This window comes from Micromys minutus (assembly GCF_963924665.1).
Source record: "Micromys minutus genome assembly, chromosome: 3".
Lineage (NCBI taxonomy): Eukaryota > Metazoa > Chordata > Mammalia > Rodentia > Muridae > Micromys > Micromys minutus.
The window spans coordinates 91,754,707-91,777,111 of NC_137972.1; the positions used below are offsets into that span (position 1 = coordinate 91,754,707).

A 22,405-nucleotide genomic window follows, 5' to 3' on the forward strand; every position below is an offset into this window, starting at 1 on the left:
GCACCCTTTGTACCCGGCCACCCCTGCAGTCACCGGCACTGGAGCGCAGCCACGGTGATGGAAAGCCTTCCTCACTGGGGCTTGGCCAGTGCTCTGAAGCCATCTGCTCCGCCTGCATAGCTCTTTGTTGCTTTTGGCATGTTTAATGGCTTAATTTCTATTTTTCTGTTGGGAAATGCAGTTCGCCAGCATTGAGGGAGCAGTGGGTGCTAAAATGGCTTCTGATTTCTATCTTGAATGTTAATATCCTAATACATTTTACCGTCAATGACCTGCCCTCCCCGCTCCAAGTCCTCTCTCGCCCTCTGCAGAGATAGGCTCGGTGCCCGCCTTGGATCGGCCTCGCTGCCCATCTCATTCCTCCGCTGTTCTCCTCCCTGCCTCTCACAGATAGCATTGTACTTCGCCAACACAGTCTGCAGCCGTGGGAAATCTCTGACTTTGAGGATATGAAAAAGTGTTTCATTTTGTTTGGAGTTAACAGAGATGATCTAATCTCCAAAAGGCATACATTATTTGAATTCCATGCTCTGGGGGAAAAGGGCTCCTGATTATTTTGAACTTTGACAGAGATGGAATTCTGGTTTAGCGTTGCTCGGCAGAGCCAACAGCTGGTTTTCTGTCTGTAACTCCTTGCTGGGGCTAGGAAGTGTTTATGGTGGGGCTGAACTAGTGTTTGAGAGCTCTAGGGAAACATGGCTTTACCCACACATTTCAAATCATGAACTCTTTGGGAATGAAGAGAGACGTCACTCTGTGGGATCTCAGGTGGGTATTTGGTTCTTGTCTGGATCCTGAGCTCATGTGAGTGGATCCTGTGGAGTCCCTGAGGATGTCCCAGCTCTGCTCCACTCCCTGGCCAGACAGTGCCTGAACTTACACCACTTACCATGTCCATAGGAGGTCCCTTAGTACAAATGAAAATTTGAAGCTGACAGCAAATACTCTCGGCCATGAAGGGCTAAGTCCAGCCATGCACCAGGGCTCTGGGGTGACTTAGAGAGAACTTCATCTCAGCTTGTCATATGCAAATGCCACTTCCATACAAATCACAAGTCTGTTTTCCTCCCTGGGGATGGAGCCTTACAGGAGTGAAGGACCCCGAATAAACTTTATAGTCTTCAGATCTAGGTCTTTCTCCTACCTCCACAAATGGGTATTGGGCAGCGTATGATGGAGAGAGGTGAGCAGAGGTTGGGAATGTGGATCTCACACTTTCTGCCTAGTGGGGGAGGTAACTTCATGGACACTGTGCTGTGATTTAATAAAAACGATGATTAGGAGAGTGTGCTTGGGAACCCAGAAGAGGAGTGAATGCATCCTAGTGGGAGTGTCTAGAAAGGCCTCAGAGAGGACACACATTGCCCTCAACCTTGAAGGAGCAGGAGACATTGGCCACATTCCTTCTTCTGAAAAATTACTTGTGTGCACTTGCCTTCTGCTGGGGACAGTGGAAAAATGACAGGAAGGGATGGTGGTTCCTGTCCTTAAGAAATGCACAGCTTGTTGGGGAGAGAGCCTGGCACTGCTGAGCCCCTTGGAATTCTGTGTCTACAGATGGCTGGTGGGGGTGGAAGTATTTCATAGCGTGGACTTGGAGATCTGAGCCTTCCAGAGTTACTACTCTCCCGTGTGGAAATCATACATCCTGCAGAGGAGTTCCTACCTTGCTAAGATATCTGACTTAAAACAGAGGTCCGGGCCTCCATTTTCCTCTCCACTGCCCAGTTTCATCAATCTGGTTTTGTATCGCAGGTTAGCTATAGTTCGCGTAGGGGAAAGAGCAAATTTGGGGTGAAAGGAGTTCACCGGTGAGCAGTTGAAAGTCTAACTCTTTATAATCCATCCGGAATCTGTGGGTCACAAAATACCTATGTAGCCAACATATGACCTGAGCGTTGGGGGTCAGGGGAAGGTGCACTTTGGTGTGGCCAACCCGTGAGCCAAGTGTGGGGCATGAGGGGAAGGTGTGCTTTCGTAGCCTTGATCTGGGCTGCTTCTTCTCACACTGCTCTCTTGGTTGCTTTCAGGATCCGTCTGGGCCGTTGCGTGTGGTTTATTTTCTCCCTCTTACTAGCTGCATCCCATGTTGTTCTGTTCCTTAACTTCCCAATGAGATTCTAATCCCCGAGAACAGCAGCGACACCTTAATTCATCTCCCTCGCTTTCCGAGACGCAAACTTGAGTTTCTTTGGATGATCTTGGCATTGGATCTCAGCACTGCCACTTAGCCTGACACTTGGACCCCAATCACCTGTAAAGGGATTAGCATAAAACCTTCCAAGCCTCAGGCAGTTGACTGGATGGCTGGATGATCCTGTCTTATACCCTGTGGCTTCCCTAGAATCTCCACCCTTTAGATACCAGTTATGATGTCCTCTCTGTCAATCACAACAATCGGTCTCTAGACAGTTATGTCTTTAGGAGTTCTTCAGGTATTCGTTGTGGAGGAACATCCATCCTGGGTTAAAAGCACTGGCTGATGCTCCCTTTTGGGTGTACTTCAGACCATCAGTACTGCGGTACAGTAGGTGTTCGGTGAACATTGATTGATGTTCTTTCATTCCTGACTCACCTAACACTTGACACAAGTGTGATGCGTGTCATGACTCTGGGTTACGGCAGCTCAGGGATGGAGCGTGAATCTCTCAAGCTGCCCACACACGCACTAACAGCCGCTCTGTCCTTCTCTTACTTGCAGATTGATCTGGAGCCAGAAGGGAAAGTGTACGTGATCATTGATCTCTCAGGATCATCGGGTGAAGGTAGGGTGTGACCTCTTGTCTCGCTTTGTTCTGTTGAGCCTTTGTCTGCTGGGTCTCTCCTGTCCCCTGCCGGGACATTATCACGGTGACATTTAATTAGTTGGCACGCTTCAACAGGAGGAAGGTTATTCTGAAGATGGTATAGCTGTGCACCAAATAGGACCCAGCCATCTGTTACTGGTGGATCAGGAGATTTCGGACTTGCTGAGAGGCCAGTAACAGGGGCATTTTCAAATGCCTCTTGCAGGACAGGTGTCAGTGAAGCGTCTCCTTTCCCAGGAGGCGTCTGTGAGGTTTGCGCCGTTCATGGTGAGAAGGAAGTAAAACCAGTTGTCCTAACGGCATTCGGAAAGGAAACCAACAGGGTGTCAGACTTTAAAATCTTTTTATTGCATCATTCACAGACTCTTTACTGGTTAAAGGGTAAATGCAGCTGACGGGATGAGACAGCATATAGATTCTTTCCTCTGATGTTTACATGGTTCTTCTTTCTGTATCCCCTTCTTTGCTCACTTACTGTGTTTTACGTGCAGAGGTGTAAGTGGTGAAGACCAGATGATGGGGGGAAAGGCAAGGCAGGAACATGCAGCCCTGTCCAGACACATGCATGGCAGTTCTGACAGACTTCAGCAGGAGACTGAAATGTGTTTGCTGGCCCCATCGTCCCTCTCTCTGGGCAGGAGGCAGAGCAGTTGGTGTTAGTGGCATGGCAAGACTGGCACAGTCTCCCTTATTGTTGAGGGAAAGAGATAGTGTTTGGGGTCTGTGTCCTTAAGTGAGAGGTGGAGGGTCCTGTCCTTCAGCTGTCCTGCCTGAAGACTTTGGTCCTTTCACAGACTCATACCATACCATGCTATAAGCACAGAGTCACAAATGTGCACACGTGCACACACACACACACACACACACACACACACACACACACACACAGAGTCTCTAGGTAAAGGCTCTGTTGGGAGCAAACCTATAAATAAGGTCAAAGCCTCTAAGCCAGTGGGTCTCAACCACTATGGGTGGAGGTCTTAATATAAAACTCCTGCATATAAAATATTCACATTATGATTCATAACAGTAGCAAAATTCCAGTTATGAAGCACCAGTGAAACAGCTCTATGATTGGGGGTCACCACAATATGAGGGACTGTATTATAGGGGCACAGCATTCGGTGAGAACGCTGCTCTAAGCAAATGACCTGATCGATTGTGGTAACTTTATTCATACTCCGTCTCGCCAGGTGTCAGAATAACTCAACGGTCGTGTGCGCATGGAGACCCCACCGGACTTGGTCCTCTTTTGATCCAGTTTGGTGGTTTGGTGTAGGCTGAAAGCTTTAAGCATCCTTTCGGAATTGGTTTCTCACATACCCTGCTCTTCACTGCAGTGATGCTTGGCATCATTTTCCCTCTCAGTCGTCAGCACTGAGCAGCCAAATATAGAACATGCTGCTGGAGAGAGAATTTAACAATATATAGTGGGAGACACTTAAGACCTACAAAAAATAAAGAAAAATCAACCAGCCATGGGAAGAAAAGGCAGCCTGTCCCAGCTTTCACAGGTGGTAAATGCCCAAGCTGTCACCTGCTGTGAAGGCCAAGACAGGGCCATGCCTCCAATACAAGAGATTAGGGCCAGCCCGAAATTTAAGAAAAACAAATAAATCAAACAAGATTGAAGGCTTGTAGTTGCCTTAAAATTGTTTAGCATAGTATGAGAGCCTGGCTTATCAGACTTGAGAGTTTACAACAGCATCCTGATTGTAGATGTTGGGAAAATGTTTGATAAACAAAAATCAATTTCTTTTTTCCTGTTCTTTCCATAACCTTAATTAAACATGCATTTCCTGTGCCAAGATTCTGGGCAAACCAATAGCAGGTTTGAATTATTTTCTTTCCCCTCAAAAAGATTAACGACTCACAAAATTATAAACAACTTTTTTTTTTACGTTAGAGAGAAAGGAGTTGGACAATGAATGAATAAATAAATCAGAAGCGATTGATTCTCTTTCTTGCTTCTTTGCTGTATCGCATGTGAGTAACTGAAGAATTTTCATTGGGCTAAATTCTGAGTGGTTTTTTTTCCCAGTCTCTTTCATCTGAAGAAAATAGAGTTTACTTTAGAAACCCCAAGCCATGCCAGGATCTGTAAAGCACTAGCATGTGTTGCTTCAAAGACTAGAGGGCTCCAGTTTTCCTTCACTGATCCTGGACCTGGGACTCCCTTCTGGGAGTGGCGGGTGGGCGCGCTACAATTCTCTGTCCTGCTCCATCTGTATCATAGTCATCTGCTCTGACAGTCCTTGCCCTGGACTGAGAGGGCTCTCCGTCCGGAGGTGGTTTTGGTTGCATAAGGGTTGTGAGGGTGGAAGAGAGACTTGGCAGGAAGAAAGCAGCTGAGCACCCGCCCGAGAGGCGTCCCGGAGAAGCTCAATTGTCCAGCCACCCTACTGCGCTGCAGACTGAACTCCACACCCTTGCTTGGGTGCAAATGCTAATAGCCTTCTGTGAATGGGCGAGGGGAGAGTTGAAATGAGGCCTGACTGAGGTGGTACTGCCTCGCTGTGTTCATTTTTCCACCGGCAACATCTCAGCCCCCCTGTCTCCCTGCTCCAGCCTCGCCAATGGGGAAAACATAGTCATGGAAATCGCACACATTTTACAGCACAGGCAGACTCCAAAGAGTGCATAGAAAGGTTTGGAGGTGACAATGTGAGTGCACCCCCTTCTTCTGGGGTGTTCCAGAGGGCTCTTTCTCTTGCTAACATGCCGTTAGGAAGTTTGTGTGCTTACGTCCGCTGGAGCAGAATATAATGTGATTTCTGACTGTCTAATGAAATTCCGCCACTTGGACATCCTGTGCAGGTCACCATAATGGGATTTGACGAGTGCGTGCTTCGGCTAAACCAGGGAACCTGACCCCAGACATGAAGGGTTGGGCCTGATGACACTGAAGACTATTTCCAGTCCCATGATGCTGTTCTTCGGTGTGATTTGAATAGGCGTATGCTGGAGCTCATGGCCAAGGAATGGGGTGATACTGCGGGAGACAGAAGGAGCCGAAAGAAATGGAGCTTTTTTTGCATGTGTTGGCACAGATACCTTTGTGTGAGCCCCAGTCTGGGGCATTCCTTAGTTTGGCTTTCAGCATGAATAACCATTTGGCTCCCTGGTAAGCCTAGCATCATTGGCTCACCAGATAATTAGGTCAAAGCTCGGGCAACAGAAGTATAAATAGCAAGTTAATTCTCAAATGGTAAATGTGTTTCTTTCTGTGTAATAAGTTATCGTTTCTGCCCTCCCTGTCATTTGTGACTCACACTCACTATAATGACACAGCCACCCAACCAGCATCATTTACAGGCCCCCTGCATGGGAGCCGGTTAGGGCCTGACCTGAGCGGTCTTCTCCTTCTGCTTCGTGCCCAGGGTCGGTGGTCATTCCAGTCTGCTCTCAGAGTCTAGACTGCTGTAGAAATGGCACGAAGTTAGCCTCATTGGCCTTACAGCATATAACATACATGATCCACAGCAGAAAGTACAGTTAAATCTTGTCCTGGTGGGATTGGTCCTCGTGGAAGTGGAAAAAGCAGTGCCCACATAGCCTCCTTTCTGCAGTCACATGATGTGAAGCGTCTGGTGTCTTCTCTGGGAACCTGGGTTGAACTGATGGCTCTCATGCTTGCCAGCTTAGCTTCAGATTCCTCACCCAGAAGATGAGGAACTATGACATTTTGTTTGGATTTTGTTTGGGAGACTCCATTCTTGTCTCTCGTGAGCCTGATTCAGACTGAAATAACCATGCCAAAGAGACTAGAAGGGGGTCACTGTAAGAACAAGGTCTTGGGACAGTGTTCGTGCATGCAATGATGTTCAGGAGATATTCAGACCTAGAGATCCAAGAGCGGAGTTGAGTTCATCAGAGTCACCTTGAGAGCAGCTAGCAGGCTCTTCAGGGAAATGGTAGGAGCAGGGGGGGCGGGGGGGCTTCTCACTCTGGCTGTGAGTGCTTAGGAGCAGAGCAAGGGAGGAACGTGCTAGTTACAGAACAAGTGGGTGTGTGCCAGGCCTGGGAGGTTACTTCCTGTGGCGTTGTAACCCAGCTGTTCACTTTGCTTCTTCATCTTTCTTCCTACCCTCCCCCCACGCATGGCAGTTCCCAGCCAGACACCCGGGAGCTTCCCAGAGCCCCTGGTTTGTGTCCTGAGCATGTTAATGTTAACAGTGGCTCTAGCTGGAGCCTGGCTTCTCCCGTTGTCATTCTGGGCAGACCGAGAGCACATGGTCTCCAGCTCTCACTGGCCCTGGGTAAAGCCCGTCATCTGTTTGAGCACAGTTCTTAAATCTCTCTTCTTCAGGCAGAATCCATCAAATTCTTTAGCCTTTCTGCCAGTATGTTTTGAAAATCTTGCTCCGCTTTGCAGCGTTCTGCTGTTTTTTTCCCCACCCCCCACCCCCAGAAGACAGATTTGATAAAAAACAACTCCGCTTGGCTCTGGAAAGACATGTGTGTAGAGATTTTCAAGTACTAAGTGCTTGGCCCCATCGCCTGCACATGGAGGTGCAGTGCTGGGAGAGTAAGGGATATACCTCAGAGCACAATGCGAGCTCCTTCCGGGGTTTCTGCTCTATCAGGACCCTGATAATAAAGTTGTTAACATGGAAATGACCTCCTGTTGCTAGTGTTACTATTAATTTTTTCCTCAGAATGCTTTTAATAGGAACATAAAGCCAAAGTTCTTAGCTTTTAATACAAAAGTAACCCCAGAGCCCCTTTCATGAATAGAATGGTTAGTTTTCTTATCCTCTTGGAAAGAAAAGCCCCGGTCCCTGTTTCATTCGGCTTCGTCCTCTCCAAATGTCTGTAACTTGGACCCATAAGTAGGTTCTGGTTTGAAACCGGACGTAAATCTAGCAGGATGCTGATCTTTCTCACTGCCCTGCTCTTTGTTAGAGACATCAGGGTCTTATGTTCTTGGCAGGCATTCAAACTGCCCTCGACTCTGCCAGAGGGCAGGACACATCTCAAAAGCATCTCCAGCTTTGAGGACCCTCCTGAAGAATTTGGCTCTTTCTAAATCACATGCTGTTTGATCAAGTAGCTTCTGGCTGTCGGATAGTTTTTAACTCTTATTCATTTGGGCCGCTTACTCAAATGAAGGACACTTACCAGTTCATCTCATGATTAGGGCAGCAGGAAGCAGAGCAAGATTGGGAAATGGAAGACGATGTTCACAAGAATGAGAACATTGTTTTCAACCAGGTGTGGACTTCTTGTAGGAGGAAGGCATCAAAGACTAGCACATTCACACTGAGTTCAGACTGGTGTCAGTCACCAGGGAAGAATCAGGAACTGTAGAAACCCAGCAGTACTTCCAGGGAGCGGTGGGGCTTATTCTGAAAAGGATGGGTAGACCTGACCTCAGAGAGCGCAAAGAGGCTTTGTGAGCTGGGAGAGTCCTGTTATTGTTATCCAAGATGGCTTAGAGACTGCTCATATTCAGGAGTGGCAGGATAAATAAGGTAGACAGAGTGTGTACTCTGGGAGCATCCAAACAAAGAGAATTATCAGCAGTGCAAAGCAGAAATTGTCATGCTATACAAGCCAGGGAAATGGGATGCCAGAAATGACTCACTCATGTTTTAAAGTTAACAGCAGCTGTTCTGCTAAACCTTTGTGGCCGAGGCCTCTGTCTCACTAAGATTCCCAAGGAGGAAGGAAGTGTTGCAGGTCAGATATAATCACATCTAGAACATCGAGTAGAGGCCTGATGTAACCATGGCCCTCTGGGTATTTAGAAGTTTGTTCAAAGAAAGACATCTCTCTGTGGCTTTTTGGGATTCTCTCTTTTCCCCAGGTAGACACCTGATAAAGTCCTATGGTAGTCACACTAACAGCCTCACAGCCTCCTCCTCTTCTTCCTTTTTTAACGGGACTGGTAAAATAAACTTCTGGTCTCAAGCCTGCTAGAAAAGTGTGTGTGTGTGTGTGTGTGTGTGTGTGTGTGTGTGTGTGTGCATGCCAAATTAAGTGCCACCACTGAGTGCCCCAAATTAAGCCCTGACATCCCTACATTTTCCCTTTCAGTTTCTGTTCCGTCTTTAGTATGAAACATTACTTAGGACGTTCATGGGTGTTTCCGAATCCCCATCTTTCCTAAGCCATGTCCAGCTGCAAGGTGCTGGCCCAGCTCCTCTGTGGGTTGTTCCGTTATCAGTAGGATTCTGTGTTTATCTCACGTGTTCCCTAGACATCTGTGGACGTGTCTGATTTTCCAGAAGTGGGCTGGGTCCAGAAAGTAAAGATTACAACATTTAGGTGTTCGAAAACATTGATCTTTTAATATGCACTCTTTACTGGCAACTCTCACCCTGGTTGGTATAACTGCTTGCCACCTCTGACACCCAGGCCCAGGGAGCACATCTTTCGCTGTCTGGATATGAAGGGCTGACTTTGCCTTGATGGAATCAGTGTTTATTTCTAGAGGCGATTGTCTGAAGGGATGGCGTGGAAGACTCAGTGAGCACCCACCCTGCCAATGAGAAATAAGCCAAGAAGCCCCCGTTTCTTTCAAATTGGTCTCTAGTAGCACAGTGGTGCCCTACGGTTAAACACACCAAACGCCACCCACTAGCAGGCAAGACCAGGGTTGAACCCAGAGAGACTAGGGAGCCTCTCTCTGCAAGCCTCCTTCCTGCCTGCTGTCCTGTGGGTGTGGATGTGTGTTTTCTGTTGACTAGGTGCTTGTTTTACTCCTGACTTAGCTGCAGAAGGGATAGCATATGGAATAGAAAGGGTCCTTAGTGAAGACATGGCTCCTCCATCTCCTCCCGAGTCCTCTCCGGCAATCTCTGATGTTATGTTTCATTTCTGTATCTCATAAAAGAGAGTTTGGGGGAAATCATGTTTGCAGCTTGGATCATATTTGGTTGAAATGGCCCATAATTGAATCATTTACTGTTGTTAATGTCCTCGTGACTTGGCTTAAAAGAAAAGGGTATTTGCATCTGTCTAACCAGATTTAGAGAGTTGTCTTTCTGTGCCAATTACGCTATTCCTTTATCTACTTGAAACTGGTCAGTGCTGACAGTTTTATTGATGTTCCTTATTACCTAGCCTTGTTGAAACCCTCACATTTTCACAATCAAACGCATTTGCCATCATTAATCTAGGGGTAACGACAAGGCTTTTATCTTCCTCTTTTATTGTAAACCTTCAGTTGAGTTTGTGTAGACTGAGGACACACACACACACACAGAGGCACACATACATATATAATATCTCTCTTACTCACTCTTCTTCACCATTTCAAAGGAATTCAATAGTGGAAGCCACGGGTGCCCAGAGCAGAGAGGACACCACCGTTGTTGCAAGTGTCAGGAGCGAGACAAACTGGAAGGCCAGGGGAAGGAGGTCACAGGCAGCTGGGGAGAAGATAAAGAAGCCAGTGAAGCCAGCAGTCTATGTGTATATGACCAAGCATGAGCAAGAAGTCACAGCGCCTACATCTTAGTTGCCACCAGAAACACACACTAGGAATGCAATAAGAAGAGATGGAAAAGCAGTGGTTCTGTGGAATCAAACTGCTGAGGGTCCTTCAGTACCTGCTCCATGATAAGTGGTACGAGGCCCAGCCACTTCTCCATATCAACAGTGTGGAGTCCTCATTAAAGGCCCTGTGCAAGAAAACCTCTAATTTTAATGTATCACACCATACGTTACAGGGGTCTCTTGAACATATAAGTAAATGTGTAGACAGCGTTAATCATTACAGCTCCCTTTCCTTACATCTGTGCGTATTCAGCGGATCATTTCCCTCCGTCAGGGATTTCTGGAGCCTGTTGTAGTCCCTAGCGAGAGACAAGTCATTGTCCCTCTGTATAAGGGAACAGTCACATTCCCACACAATTCCTTCTTTATTATTTCTAAGTAATTTTAAATAGCTCATACACATAAATTATAAAGTAGACAAGGAAACTTTCTTCCTTCTCAAATTGCCTTATCCCTTCCCCAGAGATGAGCACTGTTCCCAGTGTATGGTGTTATTACCCAGACATTGTTTATACACACACAGACCAGGCTGGAGAGCTGGGAAAGACTCAAACGTAGTCTTCGAGGGATTTGTTTTAGTGCTCACTTCTGTGCCTCATGACTGAATAGAGTGCCTGGTATACATTGGCCACATGACATCTACGTGTCTCTATAAATCTGATAGATTCCTGATATGGAAAAAAAATGATGAATCAGGTCCTAGTGTGCATCACCTGTAGGCAGTAGCTCTGTTCCCTCAACCAAGGAAGGAGAATATAGTATTTATTATTATTACATTTTAGGCTAGCATGAGGCTTTAATAGCATTCCAGAGCAATGCTAGTGGCTACCATTTATTGACTCTCTGCTCAGGGGAGAGACCTCAGTGGGCAGAGCCTTGCTGCTGGCCCCACTATACCCATTCCCACCAACAGCTGCAGCACACTGTGGTGCTTCTTGGTCTATTACTTGCCTCCCTCTGTCAGAAGAACTTGAGCTCCTGAGAGTGGGGACGTGCATGTCTGGGACCTTAGATACCAAGAGAAGAAGATAAACAGTGCTTCTGGTGAGGGAAACAGAAAGGAGTAGAATAGAAGAGAGATGTTGGTTCTCGTCTGTGTGTGTGGGCTACACAAAATCAACAGAGAGCAAGTGGCTGCCAGGGGGTCAGGCTTTCTTCCCTGGCCTTCACTCACTCTGTCTCTCACACCGACAATATGGTGATGCGCAGTGCAAACAGATGTCCTGTCTGCTAGAGAAGCCCATGGCCACCACTAGTGAGTTCCTTTGAAACTGTGAGAAAGACTGAGTTTGAGGGAAATGGCCTTCACTTTTAGGGTTTGCTAGTGTGTGTGTGTGTGTGTGTGTGTGTGTATGTATGATTGGAATCTTTATTTTTAGTTCCTGCTGTACAACATGGTTTACCAATGCACATAACAAGTACATATTGAACTGAGCATGCCACCTCACACCTTTAATCCCAGTTCTGGGGAGGCAAAGGCAGGCAGATGTTTATGAGTTCAAGGTCAGCCTGGTCTACATAACAAGACTAGGTCATCCATGTCTATATGCTGAAACCCTGTCTCCAACAAAACAATTGTATACGCCGAGTCCAACATCTGCTGGACACCAGTGAAAAAGGCAGAGGTCTGGAGAATGTCTGGCAACAAGTCACATAGTCTAGTTGGGCTTCTCTGTGCACTGGGTGAGGATGTACTGTGTAGCTGTTTCCTATATGTTTAAGAGAAGAAGATTCATATGACTCCGGAAGTAAAGTAAACATACAAAATCCAGGAAGTAAACAAAACTTATCAGGCTCAGGGGGATTTCAAAATTTACAAAAGTGACAAAAGTTCTCCCAAATTTGATATTAACAACAGTAATTTCTGGACAGAGGAAACTCTGCTCCTGCAGGGGCTGCCTGCACTTCATGTGGGAGGTCCACAGACACAGCCTCTGTTAGCCTTTGGTGAGAAAAGTGGGATTGCGAGAGGAAGGGAATTTCAAGACAGAGCACTATACAGAGATTATTATTTATATCCAAATTGATCTGTTGTGTGGGTTTTCTCATCTCTTCTTTACATCTAGAGAAAACAAGCCTTAAGGAGATTAAGGTGGAATCAGTCAGAGATGACATGAAAATGCAGTGGGCCTGGTGGTTCCATGCGGTTGATTAGTTCCAGGAGATGCCATGCTGCATGTCACCAGACCACGCTTTTCAATAGCAAGAGACGGTAGTCCCTAGGGTCCCTTCCAAAGCCTGCTCAGCAGAGAGCAGTTTGAAGTGGAAATTCCCTAGTTCCTTTCCTCCCTACCTCCCGATCTCACCTCGAAGCCCAGCCTGTGCCCCCTTTTCTAGTCTCAGTTTTTCCTTTTGGGGCAGAGGCTCCAAGGTGCTCAGTCAAGATCCAGCAGCAAGCCTGTTGAGGAGCTGAGTGAGCAGGCAGGTATCTCTGTTCTCCAGAGCAAGGACAGAACCAGTTCACAGCAAGAAAACAGAGCCCCGCACAGCCTTCTGGGACCTACTCATCAGGATATTGGATTTTTTTCTTTTTGGTTTTGTGTTTGGTTTTCTATAAATACCCTAAAGTATTGAGTGCTGCCTGAATTTGATCCCACTGTGCAAATTTTCTCCTGGTACCTGCAGCTTTAATTAAAGAAACTCACCCAGGGACCTTGCTAGAACTTTTTATGTGACCCTTCTCTGATACGCAGGTTGTACTGCTTGTCATGGAATGGGTGTTTGGGATCAGGGCAGAGCACACAGTAGGGGCATAATTTTTACTTGTTCATTAAATGGATGAAAGTAACCAGCAAGAGTGTCCCTTTCAAAGGAAACTGTTGGGATAAGTAAGGCGTTTGACTGGCTTTGCTTCGGATAATAGTTGTTTCGTGTTCCAGTGTACAATCAGTCTCATGGGTGGTGTGGACAGAGTGTTTAAGCTTGATTTCCATGCCAGGGACTTATTAGTGGGACTTAAGTCTACCTTACTGCCTCCTCATACGCCAAGTCCCCAATTATAATCCCCTGGCCCTCCCTGCTCATTTAGTTCCTTCTCTGGTCTTTTAAACCTCAGTGAGTTTGTAAGTTTGCCTCCTCCTGGGAGCCTTCCCACACTGGCCCAGCCCACCCCTGCCTGGTGGTCCCCAGGCGTCCTGTACTCCCGCATTCTTACCTGTGTTGATTGTGGAATAAATGAGTGGGTAAAATCATGGAGAAGAAGAAAAGCAATTCGTCTTAGCATTTGTTTCCAGGGTAGCTATGTTCCCTGAAAACTTACGTAAAAGAGGAATTGTTAAAACGTAGTTTTGAAGCCAGGCGTGGAGACATGTGCTTGTAATCGTGGTTGCTGAAGACCATTCAAGGCCAGCCTGGGCTATCTAGGGAAATGCAATCTCAAAACAACAGCAAAGGCTGGAGTGTTATTCATAAAGGCCCGAGTTTGAATGCCTCAAGTTGTGTGAAGCCCCTCCTGTGAAGACTCCTGTGAGTGAGATAAAGGTCTTCTAGAGCCTCGCTGTGTGCCAAGAAGCCAGGCTCTTCACACACATTAAAATCCTAAACTCCCAAAGCAACTAATTGTAGAACCTTGTCCCTCCTGTCCTTGAGGCATAACAGCCACTATCATCTTTCCATTGTCATCTTCCTCAGAAATAGCTGTGACCTCTCAGGGATGACCCTTGGGACTTTGTCTGTTGACATTCCCTCAGGGAAGGAGGGCAAGGGAAGGGCCATTAGACCTTCACCTGATAGCTAAGGATGTCCTCTCGAATCCCGTCTACAAGTAATTCTTTGCTAATGGCAGCAGCCTTGTGCCCTGGGAATGCCAGAGTGTAGATGCCGACAGGGGACACCGTCTGTACAGCCTGCAGGGGTGACAGTGTTCAGTGCTGTGGCTACTACGTGGGTACCACACTCCTGTAAGCAACTCCTCACTCCTGTTCTCTAAGTAAGCCAATGAACTTGATTCACCAGATTGGACCCTCATGGAACCGTACTGAGATCTGTCATGGACACCCTGCGCAGGGTGAGTAGTCACTTGTTTGAACCTCCCCAGGAAGAGTTCACACAACCCCAGCCAACAAGCCACGCCTGGCAGGCAGCTGGCCTCAGCCTCCTCATGCATGAGGAGCCCACAGCAGCTTTGCAGGAGGCAGCACTCCGAGTCTGCACATGATGCTTCTAAAAATACAACTGAAAGCCAGAGGAATAGGAGTTGAATAATTGAGTTAAATCTTGTGATGCAGGATTTCATTACCAGAGAGCTAAAAACGCATTAAAATCCGCTCATTATGCCTCGTTGTTTGGACACACGCTTTGGTAATATTTCCAATATTTTGTGCTTTTAAAAATGCATATATATATATTTTTTTACTTAATCCTGTTCGGGAGCATGTCAACCTTCCTAGATGCTGGGAGGGTCTAACTGAGACTACAGGTTTTCTGGTTTATTCCTATTGGCCTTGATTTTTCGAAGTAAACAGTATTTTAACTTTTCATTGGTGAGGATAACAGTCACTCTTTTCTTCCTTTTTTATTTTTAATTTTTAGAAAAAAAGATGTGAGGCAATGCAGTATTTCTTCTGTAGGTGCACATATAGTCTAAATCATGCTAAATTTGCCTCAGTTTACCCTGCCTGACCTGCACGGTCTCAGGCTGTGTAGCATCCAGGCATACTTAGGATATATTTGCATCAAAAGGATGGCTATTGTCCATGTGAGGCAGCTAGACTGAGGAGGGCTTAGAGATGCTTGGAAGCTAAACGCTGGTCACGGAATATCTCTGCCTGCTCACGACTGTGTGCACATTGGGTCCGTGAGCTGTTTGAAGGTTAAAACGGATGAAAGTCAAGAACTGCCTGTCATCGGTGGGTTTGGGGTCACTGGGGTTGCTGTCACAGCCTCCGGGACTTGGGAGACAGACTTGGTCTGCTTAATTACAGATGTCCTTGCAGCTCCTTGACCTCTTCCTGCCTGTAATTACAGCTGGGGAAGCCACTCCAGGGCCAGGTTAACCAGAGGTACCTAGGTCTGCCTGCAGAGAAGTCTTATTACTACTTTCTCTTTATAAACATTTTCAACCTTTAGAAATTCAAATCAAACCAGGGCACTATAAATCATAAATTCCCTTCCTGCAGCCCATAGTCCCCTTTGCTTTAGAAAACAATAACCAAACAAAGACTTTTCTCTTTTAATTACTGTTGTCCCTAACTCGAGTGCCTTGCCCACCCCTCCGTGTACGATCTCAGTTCTGGGGACAATACCGGACCGTTCAGGCACCTCTCGTTAAGATCCAGTTAAGGAACAGCTGCCCGCTGTTTTACATCCCCTGTGCTGATCTTGTTTGGACCTTTCCACCCAGTTATGACCAGTTAAAGCTTATCTTGTATGGTTTACCTGACTATGCACATATAGTCTTAAACAGTGAGTTGCTTGTTTGGAACTTTATTTAAATACTTTGTATCAGTATTGTGATTCATTTACTATAACACCTTTCTTTGTCCTCATTGGAGTGTGTTATTATTGTTGATTAGTTTTTGTTTCTGTGCATTACTACATTATACAATTATGTCAAATGCATTCATCCATTCTTCCCTTTGTGGGCATCTTAGGATTTTCCTGTTAAGGACTACACTGCATTTGGGCACACTTGAACACAACTGCAGTTTCTTTAGGTTATTTATCAGGGGGCTGATTTGATGATTCAGTAGATGTATGTGTACTGTGGTAAAATGTTTTTTTTTTTTTTTACCAGTTGATCCTACTGATAGATTTAAAGTATCTATTTGCTTTATATCTTCTTAATAGTTAATTATACAATTAAAATAGTATTTATTTTGTTTATGTGAGCATTTTATCTGTGTATATGTCTGTGTATCATGTGTATACCTACCTAATGGCAGTAGAGGCCCGAAGAAGGCACTGTGTCTCCTAGACTTATTGTGAGCCACCATGTGGGGCCTGGGAATTGAACCCATGTCTTCTGGAAGAGCAGCCAGTGCTCTTAATCACTGAGTCATTTTTATTATCAGATTTCGGGACTATTAGCCCTGTCTTATCAGATTTTTAAATTCCCACTATAGTTTTAACTTTTTATTATTTTTATACAGGAGTGAATTTTATTTTGGTCAAACTCACCCTTCTCTTCTGTTCCAACTTCTTCCATGTCTTCTCACTATCTATTCCCAACTTCTCTCTCTCTCTCTCTCTCTCTCTCTCTCTCTCTCTCTCTCTCTCTCTCTCTCTCTCTCTCACACACACACACACACACACACACACACACACACACACGCACGACAATATAAGACTATAAGGCCACAGCGTGGGGCTCCACCACTGAAAAAAGCTAACTTTATCTTGTCTGGCAGCTGTCAAGTGTGTGCAGGTTTTCAACTAGGGCTGGAACCTGGACTGAACCTGTGCAGGCCGAGTGTAGACACCACTGCTGTTAAGAGTGGATGGGTATCATCCTGTCATGTCCAGAAGAAGCTCTGTTATACCTGTCACCCATGACATTTCCTCAGTAAATGGCTGGGGGATGTCATATAGGTGACGCTTTGGGGATGGACACTCTAAGGTCAGTTATAATCTCCGCTTTGATCATTTGTGTTCCTCTGTGTAAACCTCCATCCACAGGCTTCTCTGCTCAAGGGTGGAACCGGACTAATTTATGAGTATGAGGTTAAATATCTAGATGGCATTTGGATACGATATCAGTTGAGCAAAATGATAAGAGTCCATGACCTGTCTTGTCATGGATTCTCAGTTTACCATACCAGGCATGAGTTTCCTCCTTCAATCTTGTGAGACAGCCATTGGATGCCCTCTACCACCCCGAGACATCTGCACTACAAAGGCCATAGTTTGCCAGGTGAGTTGTTAACGTAGTTCAGAGGCTTCATAGTGGGGCAAGGCTGCTGCTGGCACCTTACCCAGTGATCCCAGCCACCCACGTAGACCTTAGCAGTGTCCCAGATGATGACATCATGATTGCTCCAAGCCCTGTGACCAAAGTGTAAATACCGTGTCTTCAGCAATAGGCACTTACCTCAAGTTCTGGTGGACAACCAAGTTTGGTGGGAATCATAATCTGCATTGTGAGGGGGAATCTCTTGGACCCCTCTGACCAATGGCTTGAAGAGAGGTATCCTATGTCTGAGTCTGAGCTTTCTGTTTGATAGTCAGTGGTTCCTTAAGAAGAGCTTTATACGTCTATAAAGAAGAAATTCTGTTCTCCATGTAGTTTTAGCAGGCCACGTGTGGTGATCAGGGATACTGAGAGCCCGAAGCCTGCAGGGTTTGGTTCTTGCCTCACAAGTTCCTGTTCAATCTTCTTGTGTATTTTTTGTCTTTGTCGGCTTCTCGGTGCTCTGGACATAGTTCTAGGAGCCACCGATACCTTGCTCCGGCTTGTGGCTAATGGGTTCATTCTCACTGTGGTCATCTGATCTTAAACAAAATATTCCACATCCCCTTCCCCCCCAGCTTTCTTCCCGTATCACCACACTGCCTCCATTTTTATACCCAACACACTCCAGGAATAGTAGCCATTAGAGTTTCTGACGTGTGTTTTATTTAGGGCTGGCTCAGTGAAACCATTTGCCCACTGCAATATAAGCTCTCAAAGATATTTTTTTTACCATTGTTTCCTAGAAACATGATACATAGTAGGTGCTCAACAAATGCTTGTTCGGTGAGTACTGGGATCAGTTGTGTGTCAGCAGAGGCTATGACATCATAGCTGTGACATCATGCAGATCCCTGTAGCTGTTGTCGTCCATTTAATTTGGAAACTCATATAGAATGTCAGTCAGTGCGTCTCTGGCCCTTCCTCTTCCAGAGTGGAGGAGAATTGCGCCCTTGGGAGCAGAGAGCTCAGTGTTTAGACTTGTAGCTAGGGCCCCCTGACGGGCTGGCACTCCTCTAAGCACAGATTTCCAGAGTGAGACCAACATTTCTCAGGCTATTTTCTTTACCCTTCTCTATGGTAGCTGTCAAGACTGCTGCTTTTATAAACCCTGTTGGCTTTCGCTTTGTTGCTATAGAAACCAGAGCTGGTAGTTAGAGGAAAAATGTGTATGTTTTTGAGTCCTAAGGAAGGAGAGTGAGGTGTGGGTGGGGACAGCCAAAGATGGTCACCCCCGGAAGTGCTTCTGGAGGCCTGGCCCTCTTGAGGGGCTCCTCTCCAGAGAGCTGTGATCTGCCATGGTGCAGACTTGGGGAGACAGCTTCGATTGTGGAGCTGTGGGGCTCCCTGGCTAGCACCCAGCCCTTCAGTGGAACATCTGGAAAGCTTTGTCCCCTCCCTGTGCCAAAGCCACTGGGCCTGAGAGATGGGATCAATGACCTCCTCTTGGCCTGCTCCTTAACCTGTGTCCCAGACAAGTACTTTTCTGGGAACTAGGAAGGCTGATCCTTGATGCCAAACTCTCCCTTCTGATTAAAGGGTGGGGACAGAAACAGGCTTGGGCTTGGAGCATGCATGATGAGAATTTGGCTTTTCAGGAAACCAGAAATGAAATGGGGAGTCTCACTTTTCCTCCTCCCTGGGCCAGCAAAGAACCAGCTGGGCTGCTGATGCTACTGGAAGCCGACTTGTCCTGGGAGGCCGGGGTTCACCCGAGTCTAAAGATAAATTAGGTTTGGTCCACCACAAGCAACCTTGGCAACCTCTAAAGGTTATCCTGAGAAGGTGCTTGGTGGCCTTTTAATGCACAGAATTTATAGCGCACACATGCAAGAGCTCGTGCGTGCATGCACACACACACACACACACACACACACACACACACACACAGAGGGAGGGGGGCCCTACAGCCTATCTTTCAATAATTAATGACCTCTTTGTACTTGAGGTCAGATCCCTAAGAACAACATTTTTCAGTGTCATGAAAATAACCTTTTAGTTATACCTACTTCTTGTATACTGTATGACATGTGACCTGGTGACAAGAATGAAATTATAGTTTCCCTGTTTTCTAGACATTATCTTTTGTGTTGGCCCCATGGTGAACCTACCCAGCTGGTGCAAAGGAAACAGCCAGGATCAGAACAAATACTAGAAACTACTTAGGGGACATTTCATACCAGAAGAGATCACTATAAAGTTTTAGACTTATTTTTATATATTAATGAGGATAGGTGTTAAATGGTTACATAAACAAAGAATAAAACATATGCACGGCTCATTTGCATGCAAAGAAATGTGTGTATGTGAATGTTTATGAACGCAAACACATACCTCTGACCTTTTCACTGGCCCCTTTAGACTGGCCTCTCATTTTTCCAAATATCATAGTGTTCTGTGAGAGAGTTAAATCTTCCTCCTATAACCTGCAGCTTCAATCAACGAGTCTCAGAATAAATGGACATCCAAATGGGGCAAGGTGCGTACACTTGTGAGTCTGGGCGTCAGATAAACCTAGTACACAGTAAAAGGTTTGAGGGATAGATGAAGGTGCCCCAACAAAGGCAGGTGACTACATGCCTGTTAGAGCCTGGTGTCACCTCCAGCCTCCTATGAGTTCCCCCACCTGCCTTGGTGGGGGAGACTCCTGAAGACAGAGATGTAACAATTGAGCTTCTTTTGGAGTTGCTGTCCTTCACCTGAAACACATGTAGAGCTCTAGAGATATGTAAATGCTGTTCCTCAAATATCCTTGATCTGAAATCCAAGGTGATCTGTTTCGAGGTGGTGTTTCCTGGACTCTGTTAGTAAGAGTCATGGAAACCAGTTTTAAGTAGAAGAGGGATCCAAGGCTCCGATGCAGCTAGTCAGAAGGAGAGCCATGACACCTGGTAGACTCCATTCTTCCCCTGACAGGGCTCCATTCTTCTCTCTGTACCTGCTTCCCAAAGCATTAGAATGGGGGCCCTTCTATGCCACACTGTGGACCTAATGTACTGAACCCTCTGACATTGTTTGCAAGCCATTCTGTATCTCATGCTAACACTTTAATCAAATAAAGTTCACAGCCTTGCTGTGGTCTCTAGAAATGTTCAAGACCCCCAGAGCCCACACCTGGGGTAACCTTTCCTCTTGTTCTCTTTGCCCATCCCCCAACGGTTTTTGGAATGAAGTGTTTGTCATAATAGGCAATTATTTTCCACTTGAAAGAAATGTAAAACGTTGCAGGAGAAATATTTCCAAAATATAAACTTAGTTGCCTTTTTAAAAGAGTGTGCTGAAATTAGGCGTTGAATGTGTTGGACATTTTTTATGATTATCTGTTACTGGCTTGTAAATTGAGGGGTGCATGGAGTCTGTCTCTGCAACACAGGACCCCAGGTTATTTCCTTCCTTTCTCCCCATGACCCTTAGGACTTGCTCTCCAATTGTATGGCAACATAAGGACGGCTGGAGGGTCTCTTTTGGAAGAAATTATTTGTTTTCGTAATCATTGCTTGCTACTCTTGCATGGGGAACTGTGTTCTAGGCTCCAGAGCAGTGGGTCTCAAACTCTAGCATGCAGTATCACCTGGAAAGTTGTTACCAAGCAGCCTGCTGGGACGGACCAGAACTGACTGTGATTCTGGGGTGCTGAGGGAAGGCCAGACTTCACTTGAAACTTTTCTTTCTTAAGGAGCTCAGATATTGTGAGGCCTCAGGTCAGGGGAACCAGCTTTGAGGACCACTCGTAAAGAGGAGTATTTCTGAAACTGACATGCATATGTGTGCCAGCCATTCACACATACACACTCGCATGCAAACACATGTGCACAGACGTGCTGACACACAGATCACACACATGCACTCACATACCCATGCACAGACAGATACAGGTTAACATGGGGGGATTTTTAAAGTCATGTGACTCCAGCTTGAACATGTACTAACATCACTGAGTGTGTTTGGGTCTTAGAGGGTTCAGTTCATGGTTGGCTAGCCCTCAGTACATGGATAAAATATCATACTGGCGAGAACATGGTTTAGAGAAATGATTTCTCTTCATAGCCAACCAGGAAGTCAATTCTGGGGCACTTGTTAAAATGTAGGTCTTGAATCAGTGCCTAGGAGGGACCCTGAGATTCATCTGGTCTAACCAGCTCCTAGGGGATTCTAATTCCACAGGGCACTGGAAAGGGCTTCCTGTAGAAAGACACCAAAGCAGTGCTTCAAACCCTGACAGCATATCAGAATCCAGATCTCAGTGGAGAAATGAAGAGAAGGAAGAGAAATGGACCCTCATCACAAAGTAAATACATGGACCCTCTCTGGCACCTCTTTTATAAATAGTAATTGCTATGAATGAGCGAGGACCCTCAAAGTCTTTTGAAGGATCAAAGGATCCTCTTTTGGGACTCTCGATTGGTAGCACCTGAGTGTCGGAGGGGCCATTTCAGCCAGAGAGTGTTGGGTCAGCTTGCCTTTTCTGCTCTGCTCTGTAATACGCCACCATGGTCTCCCCTCTGAAGCAGAAAGCGCTTCTCAGCTGACAACCAAACCCCAAGGGTCCTTGGTCTTGGACTTTCCAGCCTGTAGAATTGTAAGGAAATACCTCTTTAAAAACTCACTAAATCTTGGCAGTTTTGTTATAGCAGCAGAGGGCTGAGACAGCTAATCATTAGTTTCCAACCGTGGCTTTGCATTTGAACCATCTGGAAAGCTCTAGAAAGTAATCTAGTATTCCTGCAAAATAATTGTCTGTGGGCCGTGGGCGTGTCTTCCTAGCAGAGCCCTTACCCGTCATGCTCAAGGTCCATAGGTCTGACCCTAGGACACCCAAACAGAACCTATATCTGCACTCCCATATTCCTAGTCGGGTAACTGAAGGTGCCGGTGTTGGCTTCTGCTGTTCAATGTGCGTGCCACTAGCCACCTGTGGCTATCTAATTTTGACTATGAAAGGCTTTTAGTAGAAATCAAATTCCTCCATGATACCGGCTACATTGTTAAGTGCTCACAGTGTGGATAGAGAGCATTTCTATAGCACTTGATGGAAACTATTGGACCTGGGAGTCTGAAGCCAGACTAGCCACGGGGAGATGGATATTGGATTCTTCCTTCACTTCTAGTTTTCATATATTTCTTAAAGTTTCCATCATTTGAAAAGAAGATACCCAGGTATCCAACCAAAACAGAATCCGTCAGGGTGGGATGGAGGCCTGAGTGCTGT

General features: G+C 46.1%; 1 protein-coding gene across 2 annotated transcripts in view; it reads left to right on the forward strand.

The window, feature by feature from the left end:
* PRKCE (protein kinase C epsilon) overlaps positions 1-22,405 on the forward strand; it is a 465,526-nt gene that overhangs the window by 180,834 nt on the left and 262,287 nt on the right. For both annotated transcript variants that reach the window (XM_080914609.1, XM_080914608.1), the window contains exon 2: positions 2,702-2,765. In XM_080914609.1, the coding sequence (XP_080770735.1) occupies positions 2,702-2,765 (64 nt within the window). The remainder of the gene's footprint in view (positions 1-2,701; positions 2,766-22,405) is intronic.